We start from the raw sequence: 21525 nt of genomic DNA, 5'->3' as shown, positions 1-21525 counted from the left end.
CTTGTCCCTAGTATAACAGCTGGCCATTTTCTTTGTAACTCTTAGTTCATGCCTTCTAAATGTGAAGGGACAGAGTTACCTGCTTTAATTCTGTCCTGTTGGGCTGATGAGGTTTTTCTACAGTTGTGGCTGTCGGGGCTTTTTGAGCTCTTGATTTTCTTCTCAGTTTTGATTTCAAAATGTGTAGTTGTCTGGAGTGTTTAATATCTTTTCAGCATAGTGATTGGTGGTTATTTCCTCAAAAAGGTTCTGGATCTGATAGTTTTGCTGCTAATCCATTCTACTAACACCAAGAACAGGAAGCAAACTGAGAAAGTATTGAGGAGCAAAATTCGACTGGGCTGCATGCCGGAACAACTGATGCAGAATGCCTTCCAAAATCATGCAGTGGTCAGTGCTGCTTCTGCTTTGGGACCCCCTCTTCTCTTTTATCTCTCAAAGATCTTGTCAGGTGGTGATTTAACCCTGTGCTCCATTATTTATACTATTCCTGTTATGTACACTTCTGGTTTTTTAATTTTTGGTCCCAGATCAATCTCCCAAGGCACATGTCCTCTGTAACTGTCACATGTTTTTTTAGAGATGAGCTTTCTTCAGAATTGGATGGGCTTTTCATTTTGGTGCAAAACCTCTCAGCCTAAGAGATGTGGTGTAGCCTAAGATCTGCACTGCCTATTCCAGACATGATGTTGTCTCCCACAGTGTTTTGAGAAGTTCATATGTGTACATGCACCGTTTTTCAAGTGTAATGGTTTTTAGGTCTAAATATGTGTATATATATTGGGCATATGTTTGTAATGTAATGTAAGTTACCATTTACTATGAGGAAACTGAAAAGATCAATGAAAAGTGACACAGTGCTGCTCAGAGGTAGGGGGCAGATGAGAAACACCGAGTTAGGAATTTAAAATTAATTAGTTGAACTATGATAATGCCTTAAGTAAGCACATTTTATTCTGAATATAAGTGGGTTTAATTCAGTTTTAGTTTAACTCCCCTCCAGAATAAGTTAACATAAAGTAAATTAGGCCATTTTACATCTGAATAAGAGCTTGTTGTTCAAAGGAGCTCTGTGTGATTAAGCTAATTTTAAAAGTTAACTTAAATTTTTCTGAGTGTCTTTATGTAGCAGAGTCCTCCTGTTAAAGTAAGGCCAAAAGTGTGTCTGTCCTGGGGCTTTTATTTAGTGGTACTTTGCTGTAATGCGACTTCCCTGTTGTCACCCATAAGGGATATGCTGCTGTGAGCTCTACAGCTTTGCAGCTTGGCTTAACCAATGTGTAAATCCTTTGTGTGGAGACGGCTGGAAAAATTCATTATTTTGGTGTGCCTTATCTGCTCTTGTTGCCCATTTGCGTGAGAGAGGACAGTCAGAGGAGGCAGGAAAGAACCTGCTAAACTAGGGAAAGCGTTCAGGATGAGCTGTAGCATGCTCTTTATTTAGGGAGCTGAGTGTGTTTAAAAGGAACAGCAATAATGTCCTCTTTCATGATGTTTGTATTTCAGGTTATCAAAGACTTCTTCCCTTCAATCCTAGCACTTGCTCAGACGTTCCTGCACTCTGCGCACCCAGCCATAGTCTCCTTTGGCAGCTGCATGTACAAACAAGCTTTTGCAGCCTTTGACTCCTACTGCCAGCAGGTATAGTGTGATGGATGGCATCTATTTTATTTGTGTTTGTACTTTGTTCTAGAATGTATGTCATGATCCTTTAGAGGGAGAGGATTTGAGGCAGTTGGAAGCCTTTGGAGAGAGGTCTACGCTGTAGAGTAGGCCAAGGAGAAGATGGGGAATAATCACAGCGAGGCTCTGGTAGCAAGTGACTCAAGCACAGAGACTGCTGTGAGGAGCAGGGAGCAAACAGGCAGGCCTCAGAAGTGAGAGAGTAAAATATACTTCTGGAGCAGAGGCCGATGTGCTGGGTTTGCTGCAATTCAGAAAGCAAACAAATTGACTGAGATCTAGCCAGGAAGTCAGGACTGGCCCCCAGGGTCACGGAGGACATCTGTTCATAAATCCATGTTCCTGTTCTATCTTACCTGTTCACTTTGAGCATCCTCTATTTTAAAAAGCCACTGTCATAGTCTGTATTGAAACAAACTGAGAAGGGACTTAGAATAATATGGTTGAATTTCAGGATGATTATCTGTACTCGATCAACATATTCTGTATGAGCAGAACTGGGCAGACATTTTTCTGTTGATATTTCACTATGATTTCTCTGGGGGCTTTTTCCTTAGGAGGTTGTGACTGCTTTGGTGACTCATGTGTGCAGTGGAAATGAGACAGAATTGGACATTTCTCTGGATGTGCTCACTGATTTGGTAATGCTGCACACATCCCTGCTGATGCGCTATGCCACCTTCGTGAAGGTATCTATATTTCTGGGGGCATACTATATTTCAGGTTCCTTACACCACTTTGCCTCAGATTCAGAACAGGCCAGTACTTTTCAGAAATAGAGGTAATGGAACAACTCATACCTGTAAACTATCTGGCTTGAGAAATGCAGTGGCCAGAAGTGAAAGGTATCTGCTATGAAAGGGTGAGCTGTAAGATAGGACTGGATGATTTTTTGACAGGAGAAATTGAGATAGACAAAGGAAAAAGTTATCCTTCCCTGTAACTGGAGAATGCTTAAATTGTAGATGTGGAATGACACCTATGATGGAAGGAAAATGCTGTCTTTATTAACATCAGCTACTTCAAATACTTGCAAAAATCTGCCCCCTTTGTGGACTGCTGGTTCTACCACATTGAAAGACTGACAGTACTTTAGCCAGTGTTTGAATACTAAAACAAAACTCCTGGCAGGGATGGGAAAAGGCTGATGTCCTAAAATTTGAAAGAAGAAAATACTCTATGGGGAAAAAAAAAAAAAAGGTTCTTGACTCCTAAGAATGACGGGCAGGGTCAGGCCTGCCCAGTTGCCTGTTTCCAAAAGTAGTGAAAGTGGAGACTGAGGGAAGAGGGAAAACAGCAAGGCAAGCGTGTAGCAATACTTTTCTTGAACATTCCCTCATCTGTGGTCATTTGTAGCTTAAGGACATCCTGTATTTAAGAGCCCTTGAAGCGTATGGCTATGTGTATTCCCCCACCCCTCTGACTTTTTTGGTGCCCACTTGGTGTCTGTGGATTCTGTAGTTTTAGTACACACTGTGGGAAAGCTATATACTTTTTGCTGTTTAGCTGGTTAATTGTTAAATTGAAATCACTTGCTTAAAATATGCTAAAAAGGCATAAAGATCTGGCATAAGAATTTGCAATGCAATCTGTCACACGTTCCATGGGTATAACAGGAAGAAAGAGGACTCGCCTCCTGGCAGAGGGAGGATGTGATAAGGACTCACAGTTGAAAGTAGTCCTTGAAATAAAACAACCCAAAACTCCTGCTCATAATTGAATGCGTTGTTAGAAGTGTGATGGGGGAGTACTTGCCCACAGCAGTGGGCCAAGACCTGCTGACCTTCCTCCTGATCTTGTTTGCATGTTCTTGTGCTGGCAGATCATTTACAGATTATGGTTTCTATGGGCTGATCTTTGATACGTTCCCAGACCTTGTATGTGAAACACACTAGTCAATGCTCTGGTGATTACACATTAATCAGTGTACCGTGTTTGGCGTGCATCTTAGAGGTGCTAGCAACTTACCTATAAAAAGATCTGTAGTGTACTGTAGTACAGTACAGCAGATGCCTGGTGTATTTGACACTGAGCAGGTGCCTCTCCAGCCCAGAAAGAATGTGCAGCTCTTAGCACAAATCATCTCCCCAAACAGTTATTTTTTAATCTTAAAGCAGGGTCAGTTTTCTTGAGGGTTGCAAACGTGGTTATCTAATCCTGTCAAACTCCGACACCTTGTTCCAAATCCTGCTTGAGGTTGGCCAGTAGTAAGAGAAAAATTATGGCAGCAAAATGCCATGTCAGTGGTAGGAAAGCTGGCATGGCTCTGGGAAATAGTTGGACTGTTTTCACTGAGGCACTGGATGAAGAAATATCCTGAGGATGCCCACCAGCACAGAAAATTCCACCCCTAAATTGTTAATGACTTGGCTGTTACAGGACTTGTAATGGAAATATAAACAAAACCCCACCATGTTCATTTTATCAAATACTTTGAATGCTGTGACCAAACCTGTGATAAAAGATAAATAGCTGTCACTAACAGGATGGGAGCACTCCCAAAATGCTTATGGTAGCCAGATTGTTCTTCCCATTCAGCCTCTGGTAAAACAAACTGCAATAATTGAGGCCAGAGCAATAGTTCTGCATTTATGTTTGTTTAATTTGAATGTAGCTTTTTCCTGCCTGTACAAAAAAGGTAAAGTTAGTTGGCATCCCTGCAACTGACAACTGGTGTATTATTGGGAAGATGGAAAGGGATTCTTGATTTATCTGAGCTAGTTTGTGGCTTCTCTCTTACAGACCATTTTAGACTCTACACAGAAACTGAATCCATGCCAGATCCGAAAGCTTTTCTACATTCTCAGCACACTAGCATTTAGCCAGAGGCAAGAAGGAAGCTATATCCAGGTAAGCAGAGGCACAACAGGAGGAGTTCAGGCTGTGCCTTTGTCCTTTTTGCTTAAAGGTTAACTTTCAGAGGTTGTGTTGTGCAAATAGTGGCCTCAGCTATGAACAGTGATTGATGCCAGGATGTCCTTCAGCTTAAGAATTCTCTTCTTCCCAACTGGCTGCAAGCCAGCTTCTGGCTCCAGACTTTCCACCCTGTGTAGCAAGAGCTCATCAAAGTGACTGCATACCTCACATCTTTCCCAGAAAGGTCGTCTTCTCTTGCACGGCTAAAACAGATAGAGTTAATAGAAATGTTGGTGGAAGGGGACTGATGGCAGCCTCTAATCTGACCTTCCAGTTGAAGTGGGAATGTCACACAGTTGCTACACTCTTCTATGCTTTGCCTTCAATCTCTTTGGCAATTATTAGACTTCTCATCCAGAAGACTGGCCTCACAACTTCCCTGAAGCATCATACTTCTACAACTGAGTATGCTTCATGCTCTCAGCATTAGGACATGTCTTCGTCTACCATTAGGGGTCCAGACTTTCAGAAATCTTTAAAACTGTGCCCATTTTGGGAAAGTGCAGTCAATCAGCTGCTTGACACAGCTGTTGAAATAGAGCATGCTGCATTGAGACCTGCCATGGGGTTATGGAGCTGCTGCAAAGAAACCTTTACAGTTGTTCAGGGCACGCTTGCCCACAGCCAGGGGACAAGAGATGCAGCATGAGGAACGTCTTAATCCCAGGTGTCTGGTATGCTGTTACCTACAGCTCTCTTTGGACCTTCACCAAAAACTGCTCCATCCCTCCCTGAAGTTGACGGTTGTTTCGGAGGGCAGCTTTGCAGCTGTTACTTGTGTGTGAAGGGCTCTAAGACCATCTGCTATTTTTTAATATATTCTACTAATGATAGATGAAACCTGGACCAACTATATGTTCTGTGTAGTAATTGGAGCAAAGTCAAAGTGAGTCACTTTTAATGCTATTTGAAGCCTTACCTAGAGCTGTGGCCGGTATTTTCATAATAAAGGAAATTGCAGAATGTGCATTCCTTTTGCAAATCTGTAATCCCAATAAACCATCCCTCTGCAGCCTTTGGAGATGACATTAAGTGAAGATGCAATAGAATAGTGAGTGATGCATGTAAGTACCTCTGTGGTGACATGGTCTGCATCTTTCTTTTTAGGATGATATGCACATGGTGATCAGGAAATGGCTCTCCAGCACAGTTCCCAACCACAAACAAATGGGGATTATTGGTGCTGTTACCATGATAGGCAGCGTGGCATTAAAAAGGTGAGTAAGAATGTAGCAAAGATGAATTTAACATGCTTTCAGTTCAGACCAAACCAAGAGTGGGACAAAGAAAGGGGGGCATTGCCTTCTTGCTCATGCACATCTTGGCCAAACCCAGGAACTTAAAACTCTTGTCTGCAGGCTGTGGTATTTGCTGTTACAACCTGTTCAGTACTGCTCACCTGCTGCTAATCTCAAAGGCATCCTGAATTTCTTGTTAATGCCTATTCATGGATGCCTTCACTAGCACCGGCAGGACCGACTGCTTGGAAAAAGATTTGAACACTGTGGTTGACTGACTGCAGACCAGCTTCTGACACCAAGGATGAATAACCTAGTGTACTCCTTGTTTGAATACAGAGAAATGTAAAAGAGAAACAAGGAGAAAGGTTGTTGCTGCAGTGCTGGGCATTGGCATGGCAATTTCCAATGTACTGTATAAATAATTTATGAACAGCATTCACAAACCAGGCAAACTCCTGTTGAGAGCTGTGACAAAGGTTAAAGCACCTGGAAAATAAGAGTTTGACGGGTTCTGGAAAGCATTATGTAGCTCGCTGATAATAAATGCTTTTGCTGTTTATTACATGAAGAGAAAAGCCCATCTTAGCTCTGGACCCTGAGTCAGGGGAATTCATTATGGGCATGACTAGAGGGCTTTAGGTTTCAACAGGTTAGAAAAAGCATATCCTTGAAGACATTGAGTCTTGCCCTGAAGGTGCCAAACAGCAGCAGGTCTTTTCCTAATAATGTTCCAAGAACATAATTTTCATGCATAATTCTCCAATATCTAGAGAGTAGTACCTTGTGTGTGTGTGATAGGTTTTGCTCTCTCTCAAGTGTTGTGCAACAAAAGCAAGGTTATCAATTGCTTTCAGAAATGAAGGAGGTGGTAGTGCATTGGAGAGACCAGAGCTGAACAGTGAGCGTGATGGGCAGGTGAGTACCAAGAATGGGGCAGTGTGGGAGAGAGGGAGGATACGGTCAGTAAGGAGGTGTGACTGGAAACACAGTCCTAGGTGAAGGAGTATGTGTGTAGCTTTACTGGGTCTGGGATTCTTGTACATTGACTGCAGAGCCAAGAAGCTATTAAAAATCGGTTTAGAGAAACAAAGATCTATATTGAGATGGCACCCACTGGTCTTGCGTGCGGCTGGTCCAGGACAAGCAGTATGCAGCCATCTAGTGAAAGTCTTCTATCTAGACGTTACTTCAAACACAAAGGAAAGAAACAGGACAACCTGTGAGCCAAAGGCAACCTTCGCCTTCCTCTCAGCAGTGCCTTTCAGGCCATCTAGAGAAAGTACTTCTGTGTACAGGGTTGGCCTGGCCTTGGCCTTTTTCCTTAACTGCTGTTGAAGAACCTTCTTCTAGGCTAACACTCTATTTATGGGTCATCCTGGGCAGACTCTTTTGTGTTACTTCATGGTGGAGCAGGGCCAGGACCTTAAAAGACCCATGTTCCTTAAAACTGGGTCTTTGCAAGACCAGTCACATGGGCTGTTACCCTAGAGATGAAGCTTTGGCTATACCTCAGAGTAAATTGGTGTAAAAGGGGAATGGACTCAAGGTAAAAGCTAGAGTTGGATCCATTTACTTTACCCATTTCTGCAGACTGCTTTCTCTCCTTTCAGCTTTCTACCTTGCTGGACCTTGTGGGCTTCTGCTGTGAGCAAACACCAGAAGTCTTGGCTCTGTACTATGATGAACTTGCCAGTTTGATTGAGAAGCAGAAGGGGAATTTGGACTTGCAGCTCCTGGTATGTTGCAGAGTAGTTTGAACTTAATCGCTTAAATGAATTCTTCAGAAACATTATGTTTTTCAGGTATTGGCAGGACAGAGTCAATTTATGGATTTCACTCCAGTCTCGGAACTCTCTTTTTTTTTTTTTTTTTTTTTTTTTTTTTTTTATTCTAGACATGCTTAAGGTTCCTGTAAGAGATTGATCAGATACAAAATCTCTTTCAGCGCGCTCAGCTTTTTTTGATTGTGGCAGATTCCTCATTGTGCTTTAACAGCTTCCTTTATGTGAACTTTTATGTGACAACAGGCAAGCCTTTTAATGGAAATTAAATGGCATTTCACAGCCTGCTTTTAATATTCATAGATAAAAGTAGAATCTGAAATAACTTCAAACTTAGTATTGAAATTGGCTTCTGGTGAGACTATTAAGGCGCTCTGATGCCTAAGGACTTGGAAGAGCCACAATCATTTTTGGTAATAAGTAAATAAATAGTATTTATGATAATAGGAAGAGGTTTGTGAAGGCCACTGGACAGCTCTTTCTTCCTGCTGGGGACTCTTTTTACATGTGTGCTGTGCCTGCCAGAAGGGTAACAAGCCATCTTAGGGCCCAGGAGAGAACTGAGGGCTGCTGTGGAATTGGTCGCTGTGGCACAAGTGCTTTTTGCACCTGCTGGTTACGGAGAGGAGGAACTGCGTGTTAGAACGAGGGAAGGCAACTGGGGAGCTTTGAAATGCTGGCAGTCACTCTAAATGCTCTGTGTCTAGGGCTAGAAATGCCAGTCTCCTGAGGTCCAGCTGAGTGCTCCAAGGAGGAAAAGCAAAGGAAGGAGGCTTTCTCCTTTTTCCTTGCAAGACTGAAATGTTAAAGCAAGCTAAAGTTCTTCTTGCAACTTTTGTGTGGATTTTTTGGGTCTTTTCATTGTCTGTCCAGTCCCTGTCACACCTATTACTTTACTTCTCCCTTAATTGTTTCTAACAGCGTAAGCTTGTCAAGCATGTGGGACACATTGTATGAAATAAAACTTTGCCAGCACTTTTATAGCCATTTCATTCTGATGATTGGCTCTTAGGATAGAGAACTTCCCATGGCTGCTTTCCTCTTCCAGTCAGCTGCTCTGCCTCTCTGTAACACTGTGGAACTTGTAGACAAGCCCACATCCAAAGAACAGGGAAGAAATTGGTTGTGCATACTTAGCAATGTTTCCTGCCTTTGTCTCTTAAATGCAGGCCTTGGCTGTCCTTGCAGGTAGTGTGCTTCATTGTTGTGACTCTTCCAGGATACTTTTGCTTGGCCTTATCTTCTGCCTTTTCCACTGCTGCTGTTGAAGCTTTCTTCACTGAGCCCCTTTCCTAAGCAGGTTTTTTCGCTTTCTTTATAGGACAAGTTTGGAAAGAGTTTGGTGGAGGACTTCCCCAGTGACTTTGTGGTGGATCTCAACCCCACAGTGGATGGGTATGCTAATCACAAGCTCAGTATTTGTAATGTTTCTGTCACTGAGAACTGAGTTTGTCAACAAGAGCTTGTCTGTCTTTCCTTGCAGTTCGTTTTTGTTCCCAGTGAAGTCCTTGTATAATCTGGATGAAGATGAAAGTCAGGGAGCAATTGCTATTAACCTCCTACCACTGGTGTCGCAGAGCGAGCTTGGCAGAGTCACTCATGGAATGAGTAACCAAAGTAAAAGGTACTTTGACACTTAGATTTGCAGTCATCTCTCAGTTAAAGGAATTGTTTTCATTTGTTGTGCTGCCTGCCAAAGTGCCTGTTAAGGAGCTGGTCAGAAAATTTACCAGTTTGCAGTGTTCTTTTCTTTCTCTTGCTGTTAGACATATTCAGGTAGGTCTGGAGGCACAAGCTGGTGGGGAACCAGCAGTCTGTTCTGGCTCAGGCTGTTTAGGTGGTTTTGAGTAAGTCATGCTGCATCTGTCTTGTTTCCCATCTGTCATATGAGAATAGTAGCTCGCTCTTCCAGTGTTCTGGTGGTATTGAATGCCATATTGAGGTCAATAGGCAACTTTAAGGTGGCAAAATTAATATTTTGTGGGACAATTCTCAGAAAGTCACCAAGGACTTAGTGTGTGTCAACAGTATGTGATTTGTTCTCACCTTCAATTGTACTATGACAGTGTAGACTTGTGCTCCAGAGCAAAACCACAAATGTGCAGCCACAAGAGAAATTTGATTGAGAAATATGGGCTTTGTCTTTGGAGACTGGAACAGGAAGCATGTAAGAAATAAAAACACCCAATTAAACAGTAAGGCATCAAAGTTAAAAATAATAAAAGGCGCTTTTTTTTTAACTGGCACCTTCATATCCTGCATAATTTATTGTCATAAGATTTTGTTGAGATTTCAGTTGTGCTTAAAGAAAGACATGATCACTTTAAAATATAGCGACTTTACATGCATCTATGGAAAAGATGTTAATTTTCATCACTCAGAATGTGAGCAGTGGCATGCTGCAAAACATTCAAGGTTTCTCCACTGCTCACAGCTGTCTTATAGTTTCTTCTGAGTTACTCCACTTTGCTTCCTACCAGAAAGAAATCTGACCCCGTTTTTTGTACGTTACAGCAGTTTTTCTGTTCTTACATGCTTTTCCAGAAAACTGATGAACACCAATTTTTAATTGCTTGTTTTAACCATATGGTCCATTTCTTCTCTGTGTTGCTGGGACTTGCAAGAAGCAAAATAGACGGCATAGGCAAAGTGGCATGGGGAGGACATAGGACATAATGGAAAAGTGATGGGCATTCTGGAGGTATATAAAACACAGGACCCACTTAATTTCTGGTGGTTTTTTTTTTCCCCACAGGGTAGTGTCACCGATATGTCTGTCACCCTGTTTCCGATTGCTGAGGCTCTACACTGGAGAGCAAAACAGTGGAAGCCTGGAGGAGATTGATGCCTTACTAGGTATGGGAAAGGGACCTTTTGTAGAGTGAGTCTATTTGGCTTATTCCTGTCCCAGACCTGCAAAGACTTGCTGCAGTTGTAAGAAGAATTGTGCAGTTTGTGAAGGAGGCTGAGATGCTCTGTTGCCCACAAAGTGGAAGGGAGACAATTGCTTTGTCTGGGGATGGAGTGGCTGATGAGGCTTACTCCAAATAGCTATTGGAACTGCCACAGGCTTTGGTAAAAGACTTTGTCCATGCAAAGACCAAAGGGTGGGTAGCAAACCCAGTCCAACGTGTTCTCTTCCTGCTCTGTCCCAGGTTGCCCCCTGTACCTGACTGACCTGGAGATTGGAGAGAAGCTGGAGACTCTATCCAAGCAGGAACAGGAATTTCTCTGCTCACTCCTGTTCTATGCTCTCAACTGGTTTCGTGAGGTGAGTAGTGCCTTGTCTGCAGGTTCTGGAGTGTCACTGAGGAGTAGCGCTTACAAGCACTAACCCTGGGCTTCAGGGATACAGTTGTTGACAGAGTCTTGCCTCTTGAAGACCTTCTCCAGCAAGGTCCTGGTGGTCTCTCCGTGTTCTTCTTTCATTTATCATTTATCCTTTATCCTGCTACTAGCAGCAACTCTGCTTTCTTGGACAGAGGCTCTAGGAACTGCCTATTGTTGATGTGAATTTTCCTCCTGCTACTCAGCTGCAGTCTGTACTCTGGCACATTTTGGTGTATGAAAATCGATTTTCCTGTTGCAGGGAGGATGCTGTAAACCCCAAATATATGTCTAAACTATGAAGGGGGCATCAGAAAGAAAAGGTCAGTCTCACCATGCTGGAGAGCAGAGGAGTTGCCAGCTGGTCAAGGGCATTGGTTGTTGCCTTCTGCCTGGCATGTGTGAGGCCCTGACTGCAGTATTGTGTCCAGTTTGGGGCTCCTATAGTCATTCTGGAGTGAGTCCAGCAGAGGCCACCACGCTGATGAGGGGCTGGAGCACATGGTGTATGAGGGGAGGTGGGAGAGCAGAGGTTGTTCAGCCTGGAGAGCGGAAGCCAGGTGGGAGGGCATGTTGTGGTCTTTTATATGGTCTTTGATACCTAACTGAAAGGTTGTGTTCCAGTTCCAGAGAAGCTGTGCCCATCTTGGAGATGCTCAGTGCTCTACTAGAAAAGTCTCTAAGAAACCTGTTTAGTTAATGCTGCTTTGAGCAGGTTGTTGGACTAGAGGCTTCCACAGGTCCCTTGCAAATTTGGTTGTGATTTTGTGTTTTTTTCTGTACCTCTGTGAGCTTACAGAAGGCTGAAATGCAGTGCCTTCAAGCAGATTTGGACAATGTGTTTACTAACATTCAATGGTCAGTGGGAATGTTCCCTGATGGGGTTATTCGGGTAACAGGAGCTATGTCAGAGTTGGTGCACACATCCCCAGTCTTCCCTGTTCCTGCTCTTCTCCCAAGACTGCCTCTTTCCTGGCAGACCTAGGAAGTACCAGGCGGTCTCCAGAGCCACAAACAGCACAGAAACCTGGCAAGGTTAACATTAGACCTGTAGGTGTTGCTCTGTTGCTTTTTGTAGATTGCACCAATTATGTCCATGTTCTCTTGGGCTTCTGAAGAACTCTATTCATGCAGTCTGGATCTGGTCACACAGGCCACTTGTGCTGTGTTGTGTGCTTATTCAGGACTTGAGGATGTTATTCAGAAAAGAAAAAGTAGTAAAAGTGGGTACAAATCTCCGTAAGTCAGAGAGTTTCGTTTGTATCTCGAGGTTGTAAATGCCTTCTGCCAGCAAGAGGACGCAGAGATGAAGGGGAAAGTTTTGACTCGATTACAGAACATCACAGAGCTTCAGACTGTGCTGGGAAAATGCTTGGCAGGTGAGTATGAAACATGTGTACGTTCCGGGCCTGCACCAGCCATGAAGTGAAAGGGATTGGCTTAAACATCAGTGGAGGAAGTATATGGTAACACATACTGCATTTCTACAGTGGCCTAAGAGTTCATGTGTGGACAGCTATTGTTTTCAATTTGACTGAGTCCAAACTGCTCTTCTCAGTCTCCTCCTCAGTGACATCTCTTTGACTGTTCCCAGACAGACTTGGCAGAATCTGCCCGAGTATGGTGGATACTGGAGTAAACCAGCCTCTATCCTAAAGAAACAGTGTGTTTCTCCAGTATTCAAGTTGTAACAAGCTGTTAAGGGATGTTATAAGCATCTGTTGCCTCCAGTTGCTCTGGGGCCATGAATTCTTCCTGCCCAACCACTGGAGCCCAGCGTGGGGACTCGGGGGTCTCTCTCTCAAGCTGGTGGGCACAGCTACACAGACACTGAGACTCTCGCTCGCTCCAGTTGCTGGCACCTCAGGCCTGGGGTGGTCCAACTCTAGTTGCTGGCCCAGTGTTTACTCACACAGGTCTCACCAGTAGTTGACATTTAGTCCTTGCAGCGCACACACACATAGAGGATAGCAAGATTACACTGAAATATTATTAAGAAAGTACTTAAGAAGAAGATAGGACAGACTGCAGTGATCAGGCACAGAGTTCACTCAGACAACCATACTGATCGGACATTTCTACTGACCAGCAATGCTTTACTCATGACCAGTCCATTTTACACTGTTTCTGCCCATTCCCCTCTGTTCTTCCTGACCCCATCTCCCTGCACATTCCTTCACTAATTTGCATAGTTCTAACCCCCACCTCCATCAGAATATCCCAAATCCTCAAGTTCTTCTTTTTCCTCCCACCTTATCAGTTACAAAGTCCAGGTATCCCTCCCCAAAGCCATGCCTGGGATTTCTTAATGGCCCATCAATTACAAACTGGAGACTTCTGGTCTTTGACATTGTCTCCATTGTCCCTTGTCTACTAGGTTTATGTCTGTCCTTGTTTATGGCTTCCCCCTTTACTTACTATCTCCTTTTACATTGAAAAGGTCTTTGATAAGATAAACATAATGAAGAATGCACTGTCACCTTCCACATACCCTTACACAAGCTATCCATTAGGAGCTGTGTTTGTAAACCAACAGACCAACTTCATCCTAAATGAAGTACAACCTCAGCACCTTTCTGCTTCTTCGAGAGCACTACAAGGCCAGCATGGAAAGGGCTCAGAGGTGCTAGAACGGCCCTTTAAGCTTTACTAACATGGACAGATGTCCAAGGACAGCTGAGTGCTTGTTATCCTCCCTTGCTGGAGGAATGCAGAGAGCTGTAATTCCAGTGCAGTGTGGACATATGATAAGGCTAATTGGAGCTAAATGCACGTAAGCATAAGCACAGAGTGACATTCACCAGGACGGTGAAATATATGGTACTTCCTCTAGATATGTATCTTGCTTGTATTTTGTCATTCAGGAGCTGAACTAACCCAATTTCTACATTTTGTCTCTTTCAGCAACCCCTGGCTATGTCCCGCCACCAGCTACTTTTGATTCTGAAGCCCTGGAGGCAGTACCATCCATTAATGCTGTTGGTCCAGTGAGAAAAAGGAATGGTAACGAAAGTTTAAAACATTCAAGCAAACAGATGTGATGTGGGGTTTGACTGGCTTTATTGCACTGCAGCCATTGCACTTGTGTCTGCGTAAAGCACAGAACTCCTGGCAAGGTCTGTCTAGCTTGAAATTTTATCTCATCAACTCCTGTTGCAGCTGAAGTGGGAATGTAAAAATATTCCACTCCAAACAGGTGTTGGATAGCTTAGCATTTAACAGTGGAAATCCAGGGCGTTCATTGATTGTTTTCACCCACCAAAGTATTTTCTGCAGCAGTAAGTTCTTCTGCCTTTGAGAGGTTGGTGCAATTGTCCAGTACTGAACCTGTGGCTTGAGCTGCCTTGCAAATCCCTGGCCTTTAGGTTGTACCTAACTGATCTCTTAGGAACCTTGTTATGGTTGTACTGCACAAGAAAAGTCTTCTTTCGTCCTTTCCCATTGCTAGCTCCCACAGAGAAGAAACTTGCCTTTCAGTTTTTCAATGTGAAGTAGATTTGCTTTGCTCTTTATGCCTCTAATTCTATTTCTAGTTCAGATTAACATTTCCTGGGAACGTGTGTGCCTTTAAGCCAAACCAGACTTGAAATTCCATTCAATGAAAACAACTGGAGGAGGCCACAGATCAGAGACCCCTTTTCTCCTGTGACAAACCCATTCTGCAGGGGCTGGGCCTGTCATGTAAGAGTGATGAAGGCAGAAGGAAAGTTACGACTATGTTCTGCAGACACAAAGGGGATCCATCATTTTAGATACTTTATTTTGAAGGAGCAGAAGTGCTCAGACTGGTGTGCCCAGACCAGACCAAGAGATTCCTGACCTTAGCTTGTCTTGTCTCCAAAAAAATCAGTGAGTGCTGTGATCATGGGTTGCAGCCTTGAGAACACAGAGTGTTGACACCAAACTTGCTCCTCCTTTGGGTCTGCAGCATCTCATTGTAGACGAGACAAATTAAACCGTTTACTGACAACAAATAGGGAAGGCTTCTCTCTCCCCCTCACACCTGCACTCTCAGCTGCCTGATTTCCTGCCCTGTATTATAGCCTGTTTTGGCTATTTACTTCTTGTTAGGTTAGTTTTTTGCTGTTTTAACAAGTTGACTGCTTAACCAGTGATCAGGCTTCCTGAGTCAGTGCAAGGCAAGTGTCAGGTGTGTGTGTGGCTGGGAACAGGAGAAAGGTAGGAGGAGGAGCAGGACTACCCCTGAACCATTAGATCAGCTCAGATACTGTCATAAAATCTAGCCTAAGACTATTCCTCAGAGGATAGGGAACAAGGAGCTCCTTAGGAGAGACATATCAAATTCACTTTCCCGTCTGATTCAGAGGGTTTATTTATTATGTCATGGAAGACCTTCTCCTGTCTGACTCTGCTCTTCTAAAGATAATGCAATAAAAGATGCAACTTAATTGATATTGTTTCACTTTATCTATGGCCTGGCCCCCAGAAAGGATCACAGAGATACAAAAGCAGAAGTCTCTGATGCTCATCAGCACAGCAGTTATAAAATGGCAGATGAAAGTGTATGCCAAACTTCACACTTGTTGGGGATTTCCTTGAGCATTCCCTTCTCCAGGTTGCTTATGAAGCTGAGTACAACCAATTCCTGAAGGACTCAATGGCTGATTCCATCTGAAAGTTGTACATTAAGTATTATCCTTTGCTTCTCCTCTAACAAGCTTTCAGTCCAAGAAAGTGCTATTCCAGTTCAGTTTCTTAGTGTTTCTGATGTAAAACCTTGTCAAAGTCTTTCTGGAAATCTAAATCTCTTCTGGCTGATACATCCCTTTTATCCACATGATACTGACACCCTGGCAGGCTAGTAAGGCAAGGTTTTCCTTTGCAGAAGCCCTGCTGACTGTTCCCCAACAGACTGTATGTCTGTATGCTTAGTGATCTTATTTTTTATTGTAGACAACTGCTGTTTTCCCAGTGATGGAGGACAGATTCACTTCAGTCTTTAATTCCCTGGATTCCCATTAGATCTCTTTTTATTAAGAGGAATTATATTGGCAAGCTATCGGTCCTCTGGCAGTGTGGGCAGCAGTTCTGAAATGTCGCATTTCAGTCCCTTTAGGGACCTTGTGTGAATGTCACCTCATCCTGGTGGCTTATTGGCTGGCTGTTTGGTCTAATACATCCTGTGCAATTACTTGAAATCAATGTAGTTTCTTTGATCTCTCCGCTCCATAGTGTGTCAAGTCCCTACTGTCAGGTCAGAATCTCCCTACCATTGTCAGCAGTGAAGACAGTTGCAATTAATTCATTGTGTTACTCTGCTGTTGGCTTGGCATCCCTGCAAGTCCCTTCTATAGTTGTGTCTTATCTTCCTTTTCTAGGTCCTCCTCCTCAATACTGTGTCTGAGGGAGAAACATTAAATTTTGGTTCAAGCATTTTCTAAGATGATGTCCCACTCATTTTTGCAATCACTTCATAATGTTTAAACTATACTAAGAACAGTGAGACTCACTTTAATTTCTTACTGCAATTTTATAGAAGAGAAGCTGGTTGTGGGGGATCCCCAAATGCATTTGACTCTCTCTTGGATCGTGGTCGTGGCTATGGATCACACACAACCTGTGCATGCTCCATGCTTTCTTAGGGCCAATTAAAGTACAACCTGTGCTGTTTCTCTGGATGCAAGGGCTGTATAGTGTTGAGCGCAGTGTAGCCTTTGTTTCTGAAGTTGCTTTTTTCTTTAAGGCAGGAAAAAAAAGGCTGATGACAGCAAAGCCTGCTCTGCAGATCGTTCTCAAGCAGATGACAGTTCTGAGGGAAACCAGCCTGATACTGAGCTCTCCGAGCTGGAGAAGGTAGGTGTATGCTCCTGGGCACTCGCAAGAAAGACAGACTAGGGGAGATGACATAGAAGCATAAACAAAAGCTTTGAGAGGGATTGTTAATTTCAAAAGTTAATCACAGTCCAGTGGTTCAATTCTGCTTTCTGTCACCTGCCTTACTTCTGAGTTTTGAAAATTGTCTGCTGCAGAGACCAGCCACTCTCCAACAGGCAGTGTGGTTCAGGGCAGAGCAAATGTGCAGGATTATCAATAACATCATTAGTTACTCTCTGGTTAAGACTATGGAAGGTTTCTGTTTTAAGCCAGCACCCCATCTCTCAAGTTACTGCAATAACCTGCCATTCCGCTCAGGTCAGAAATTGTTAGGTGAATCTGGAAAATATAGACCCTGGTAAAGATCTTATCTCCCACTGATTCTAGCTGGCTTCAGTCACAGGTGCTCATTTTGCCAATTTCCCTTGAGGTATTTAATCAATGTATTTGTGATAAGGCATCTTTAAAATTATCCATTTCATCACATGCTAAGAACTACTCCCCAAACCTATCAACTAACTAATTATTAGATTTTGTTTCCTGTTCTTTTGAACACGCTCTTAACACTATTATCATCACGTCTGGAATGTAAGATCTGTGCTGGCTGAAAGAAAGAAGCCAGGAAAGTGTGCCCAGCTTTGGGCTCAGCATCCCACAAGGCCCCACTTCTATCACTGTTGCTAATAACTGTTTTTCAGAGTACATTTAATCAATTTCCCAATGTAAATATGCTTCTCCTACTTCCCTACTATTGTACAGATATGTAACAGAGTCAGATATGATAACAAAGTTACTTAAGTACCAGGGAATAAGCAAAGCCTCAAATAGTTTTGGAAAGGAATGTACCTAATCTATCTTACCTAACTAGGGCACTGGTCCTGGACAAGTCCTTAGGTGCCATGCCCTGCCCAGGATGACTGAATACAGAAATCCTCTTGAAAGCCACGTGTAACGTACATTGGCTCCCATGACAAGCTTGTGTGGAGCAAATCTCTTAAGAACTTACAGATTGTCACCCAGAGACAACAGAGCATCCCATAGTTTACCATCCTGGTACTTATCAAAGATAAAACCATTTGCCTTCATCACTTATGGTGCTTGGTCATTCACCAAGTCCAGAATGGGTTTCACAATGGCCACTGGTTCGCAGAAAGGAGATAGCAAAGATTATTCCAGTTTCCTAAGTTATTTTTTTCTAGACAAAATTTAGCGACTTGTACAGTCCAAAATGAAAATGCTTCTGATTCTATGTGCTTGTCTCACTAGTTGTTGTGAATTCTTCCTAGTCTTTTTTCAACTTGGCACAAAATACAGAAATCTGTGTGAAAGAAATAGCTTTATTTGAGCTAGAAGGTCTTATAATCTTGCAGGTTGCAACCTCAATTCTGCCATTTACTTTTCAGACTACCGCTGAGAGAGAGGCAGGTAATCCTCTGGCACAGCTGCAGAGTTACCGCCCGTACTTCCGAGAGTTAGACCTCGAAGTGTTCACCGTACTGCACTGTGGACTGCTGACAAAGTCTGTCTTGGATACAGAGATGCATACAGAGGTGAAGGGAACAGCGTAAAACCATACTGATCAGGCTTTGTGTAACTGCCTGTCTTGGAGGCCTTGCCTCCTTCTGCTCCATTAAAATGAAGAGAAGACTGATGTTAAGATGTGTTGGTCCTGGGCTGTGAGCTAAGTGCCAGGAGAGAATTTGCCCTCACAGAAACCAAAGTGCTTCAAGGCACTGAGATAAAGAGGACTTGCCTGAGAACAGCAAACAGCAATGTTAAAAACCAAAGTAATATAAATGTTGCGTAAAAGGAAAAAAGATACGGTATGATGTGTATAGACCTAACGGAAACAAAGGAGCTTTAATGCTGAACACTGCCTGCTGTAGGACGTTAAATACACTAAGGCAGCTTGCCTATTGTAAAAGAACCTATGACATTTAAGTAAAGCCCGTATTGCAAATAGTCAAGTGTCTCAAGGCATCAGCAGATTGGAAACTCAGCACAAATGTGGGACTGTTGTCGTGGATGTGCCCTCAGTGGGCAGGGTCCTGTTTATCATCTTGGAACTTTTATATAAAACTCCATTACTATGGATGTAGAAAGCAGAAGTGCTTAATTTTGTTACCCTCTTTGTAGGCAGGCTGAGACCATATGGAGCCTAATTTTATTAGGCTACAGTAAGATTAGTAAAATGTGAAAAGGCCATGGCAGGCTGGAGTCCAGCCTGGCCTGCTCCAAGGACAACTGTCTCTGTGCATGCAGGTCACAGGCCAGCTGGAAGACTGACAAGTCTCTTGGGCTATGTGGCATTATTTTGCATTACTTCTTGACTATTACTCAATTGGTGAATTTTGTGACTCTGGGCCTAAACCTCTTTTTATCCTTAGGAGCTTATTTTCAATGTCAATGTATATAAATCAGTTTTCTCCCAGTAGTTAAGTGTTACTGACACTGCCTCAGCTATGTTCAGAGCACCAGGTTTGCTTCATGATTTGAGCAACCAGAACCAATGCCCCATACCTGCTGTGGCGGAGACATAAAACCCTAGCATCTACCAAGCAGGTCCCTGGCTGAGGTTAACTAAGCCAGGATTCATAACTGGAAACAGAGGGGGAGAACCTGAGCTTCAAGGCACTGCAATTACATGCTGGGTCCTGGGACTGACTGTTCTTGTAATTGCAGGCTCGTGAAATTGTGCAGCTGGGACCTGCTGAACTTTGCTTTCTTCTGGATGACCTGTGCTGGAAGCTGGATCATGTGCTGATCCCGGGCTCCACAAGGAGAGTGCCCTTTCCAAAGGCAAGTACAGCAGCAGCCGATGGGACTACGCCTGGGCTGAGGCAGAGCACATCAGTGGCCTTCAGGCCTTTCCTGCGAGAAATGTTTCTCAGAATTATTTTCACCTAACACTTAAATGGAAGTCTGATGCCCAACTGTGTGTCAGAGCAGTGCTTGCTCTTTCAAAAGAGATTTCTGTACCACTTCCCTCACTGAAGTGTTTGCAGCACTTTGTTCTCTGCGTGTCTCAGGAGAGGGTGTATAACTGAGGCCTTGTAGTCTCAAAATTCAAGTCCTCCTTGGGGAGACTGGCTCTGCTGTTCAAGAAGCAGCTCAGGTTAGGCAGACCAGATAGCTGCCGGATCCAAGCTGCCAGATCTGGGTTTCTGCTTTTTCTGTAGTCTTTAGAAGAACACTCTGAGTGCAGTCATTCCTTGCATGCCTGGCTGATGCCTTCAGGAGGAAAGTAAACCTGTGTGTCCCATTGCATTAAACTAAGAAATTCACTACAATCTGATGAACCCCATCATGTTCAGTGATCTTTCTCCTTGTCTTTCTACCTGTCTTAATTCCCATGTGCAGAGACTGTCTTCTCTTAGTGTTTGAGTAAAATGTAAAAGATCTACATGCCACATCTGTTTTAATTCTTTTAATCAAATGTTATCCACTTGTTTGAGTTGGTGATGGCTGTTCAGCAGAAGCCAATTTTCTTATTCTGTGACCCTTCCTGACAGAGTGTATGACAGCAGGAATTGCACTGCTCAGAAGCAGTCTAAGAGGTGGCGCTTGATGCGAAGTTATTCTCAAGTAAGTCTGATGAGGTGACTTTAATCTTTTGGGTTTGCTGCAGGAAAGAGGCTACAAGGATATTGGCTTTTCCCACCTGTGTCAGAGATCCCCCAAGGAAGTTGCTGTGTGTGTAGTCAAGCTACTAAAGCCACTGTGTAATCACATGGAGAACATGCACAACTACTTCCAGGTCAGTGGGCAGCAATTTTGACTCAAACTGTCAAGTTTTGTCACTTCTAAAGGTATTTTTCATTTTGTTTGTGGGAAAAAGAGTCTCGCTTTGTTTTCTTCAGGGTTTGTAAACATGGAGTTTACGGAGATGGATTCTTGTGCCATTATCTTTCCTTGGAATAGTATTTCATGAATTATTTTTTCTGTATTAAAGGCAGTTATACAAAATCGGGGTGTGGAAGATGAGCCACGACTGAACATCCAGGAGCACCAGCTGATGTCCTTTTGTTACCAACAGCTGTTACTAACCTTTCGTTCCCTATTTGCTTGGTGAGTTTAAACAAAAGAGTATATAGTTGCCTAAATGAGCATAGTCTGTTTATTGCGTCCTCTTCTTGTTCCTTTTCTTTAAAGTGTTTGTACCCAGCAAATGGTCTGTCAGCCATGCAGAACAACACGCTGCACTGGTTGCAGACTTTTAAGGAGTTTATAGTTATGTCAAGCTTCATTACCTGATCCTGAGCTGAACTAAAACTGTAGGTGATTAACAGTGAATGTACGATGAGGCACTGAACTGGCTAGTATTCAATGTGGTTTTGGATCAAAACCAGCATAAGTGGCATACTGGCACACCTAGCTGTGCAACTTCCATTCTACCTAGGGATCTTGGAATATCTTAGCCAGTAAGTCCCCTCATCCTTTGCTAAATAGTCACTTCCTGAATCCTGAGCAATGAAAGAATTTCTTTTGCCAACGGGAAAGGATGAATGTGTACTTCATTGACGAAAAGTCTGTGCTGCTGATGCACTCGAACTGGATTCATAAATGCCAAACTCAATGCCTGTGCAGCCTGGATTTGACCTCTGCACCTGCTAATATAATCCAGGATAGCATTACAGAAGTTCTTCTGAACCCTAATTTAGATCTGTGTATGGAGTGTGTTTTACCTTTGTACTTAAAAAAACAGTAGCAACTGTGTAAAAAGTGTCTGAGGTCTGCTTCTC

General features: G+C 43.2%; 1 protein-coding gene across 1 annotated transcript in view; it reads left to right on the top strand.

Moving 5' to 3' along the window:
• The window catches only part of FANCD2 (FA complementation group D2), a gene marked incomplete at both ends in the record, with an annotated part of 50558 nt that overhangs the window by 15195 nt on the left and 13838 nt on the right, over window positions 1-21525 (top strand). The window contains 18 exons of the mRNA XM_082004605.1: window positions 247-390; window positions 1507-1641; window positions 2241-2372; window positions 4426-4533; window positions 5707-5816; window positions 6695-6755; window positions 7451-7576; window positions 8943-9016; window positions 9105-9245; window positions 10377-10477; window positions 10777-10892; window positions 12219-12327; window positions 13853-13951; window positions 16653-16762; window positions 18187-18333; window positions 19466-19582; window positions 20412-20544; window positions 20740-20851. Coding sequence (XP_081860731.1) covers window positions 247-390; window positions 1507-1641; window positions 2241-2372; window positions 4426-4533; window positions 5707-5816; window positions 6695-6755; window positions 7451-7576; window positions 8943-9016; window positions 9105-9245; window positions 10377-10477; window positions 10777-10892; window positions 12219-12327; window positions 13853-13951; window positions 16653-16762; window positions 18187-18333; window positions 19466-19582; window positions 20412-20544; window positions 20740-20851 — 2075 coding nt within the window. The remainder of the gene's footprint in view (window positions 1-246; window positions 391-1506; window positions 1642-2240; window positions 2373-4425; window positions 4534-5706; window positions 5817-6694; window positions 6756-7450; window positions 7577-8942; window positions 9017-9104; window positions 9246-10376; window positions 10478-10776; window positions 10893-12218; window positions 12328-13852; window positions 13952-16652; window positions 16763-18186; window positions 18334-19465; window positions 19583-20411; window positions 20545-20739; window positions 20852-21525) is intronic.

This window comes from Phaethon aethereus (genome assembly GCF_964289735.1).
Source record: "Phaethon aethereus genome assembly, chromosome: 11".
NCBI classification, from domain to species: Eukaryota; Metazoa; Chordata; class Aves; order Phaethontiformes; family Phaethontidae; genus Phaethon; species Phaethon aethereus.
The sequence above is the reverse complement of the archived record's forward strand: the minus strand, read 5'-3'. Positions and strand labels throughout refer to the sequence as shown.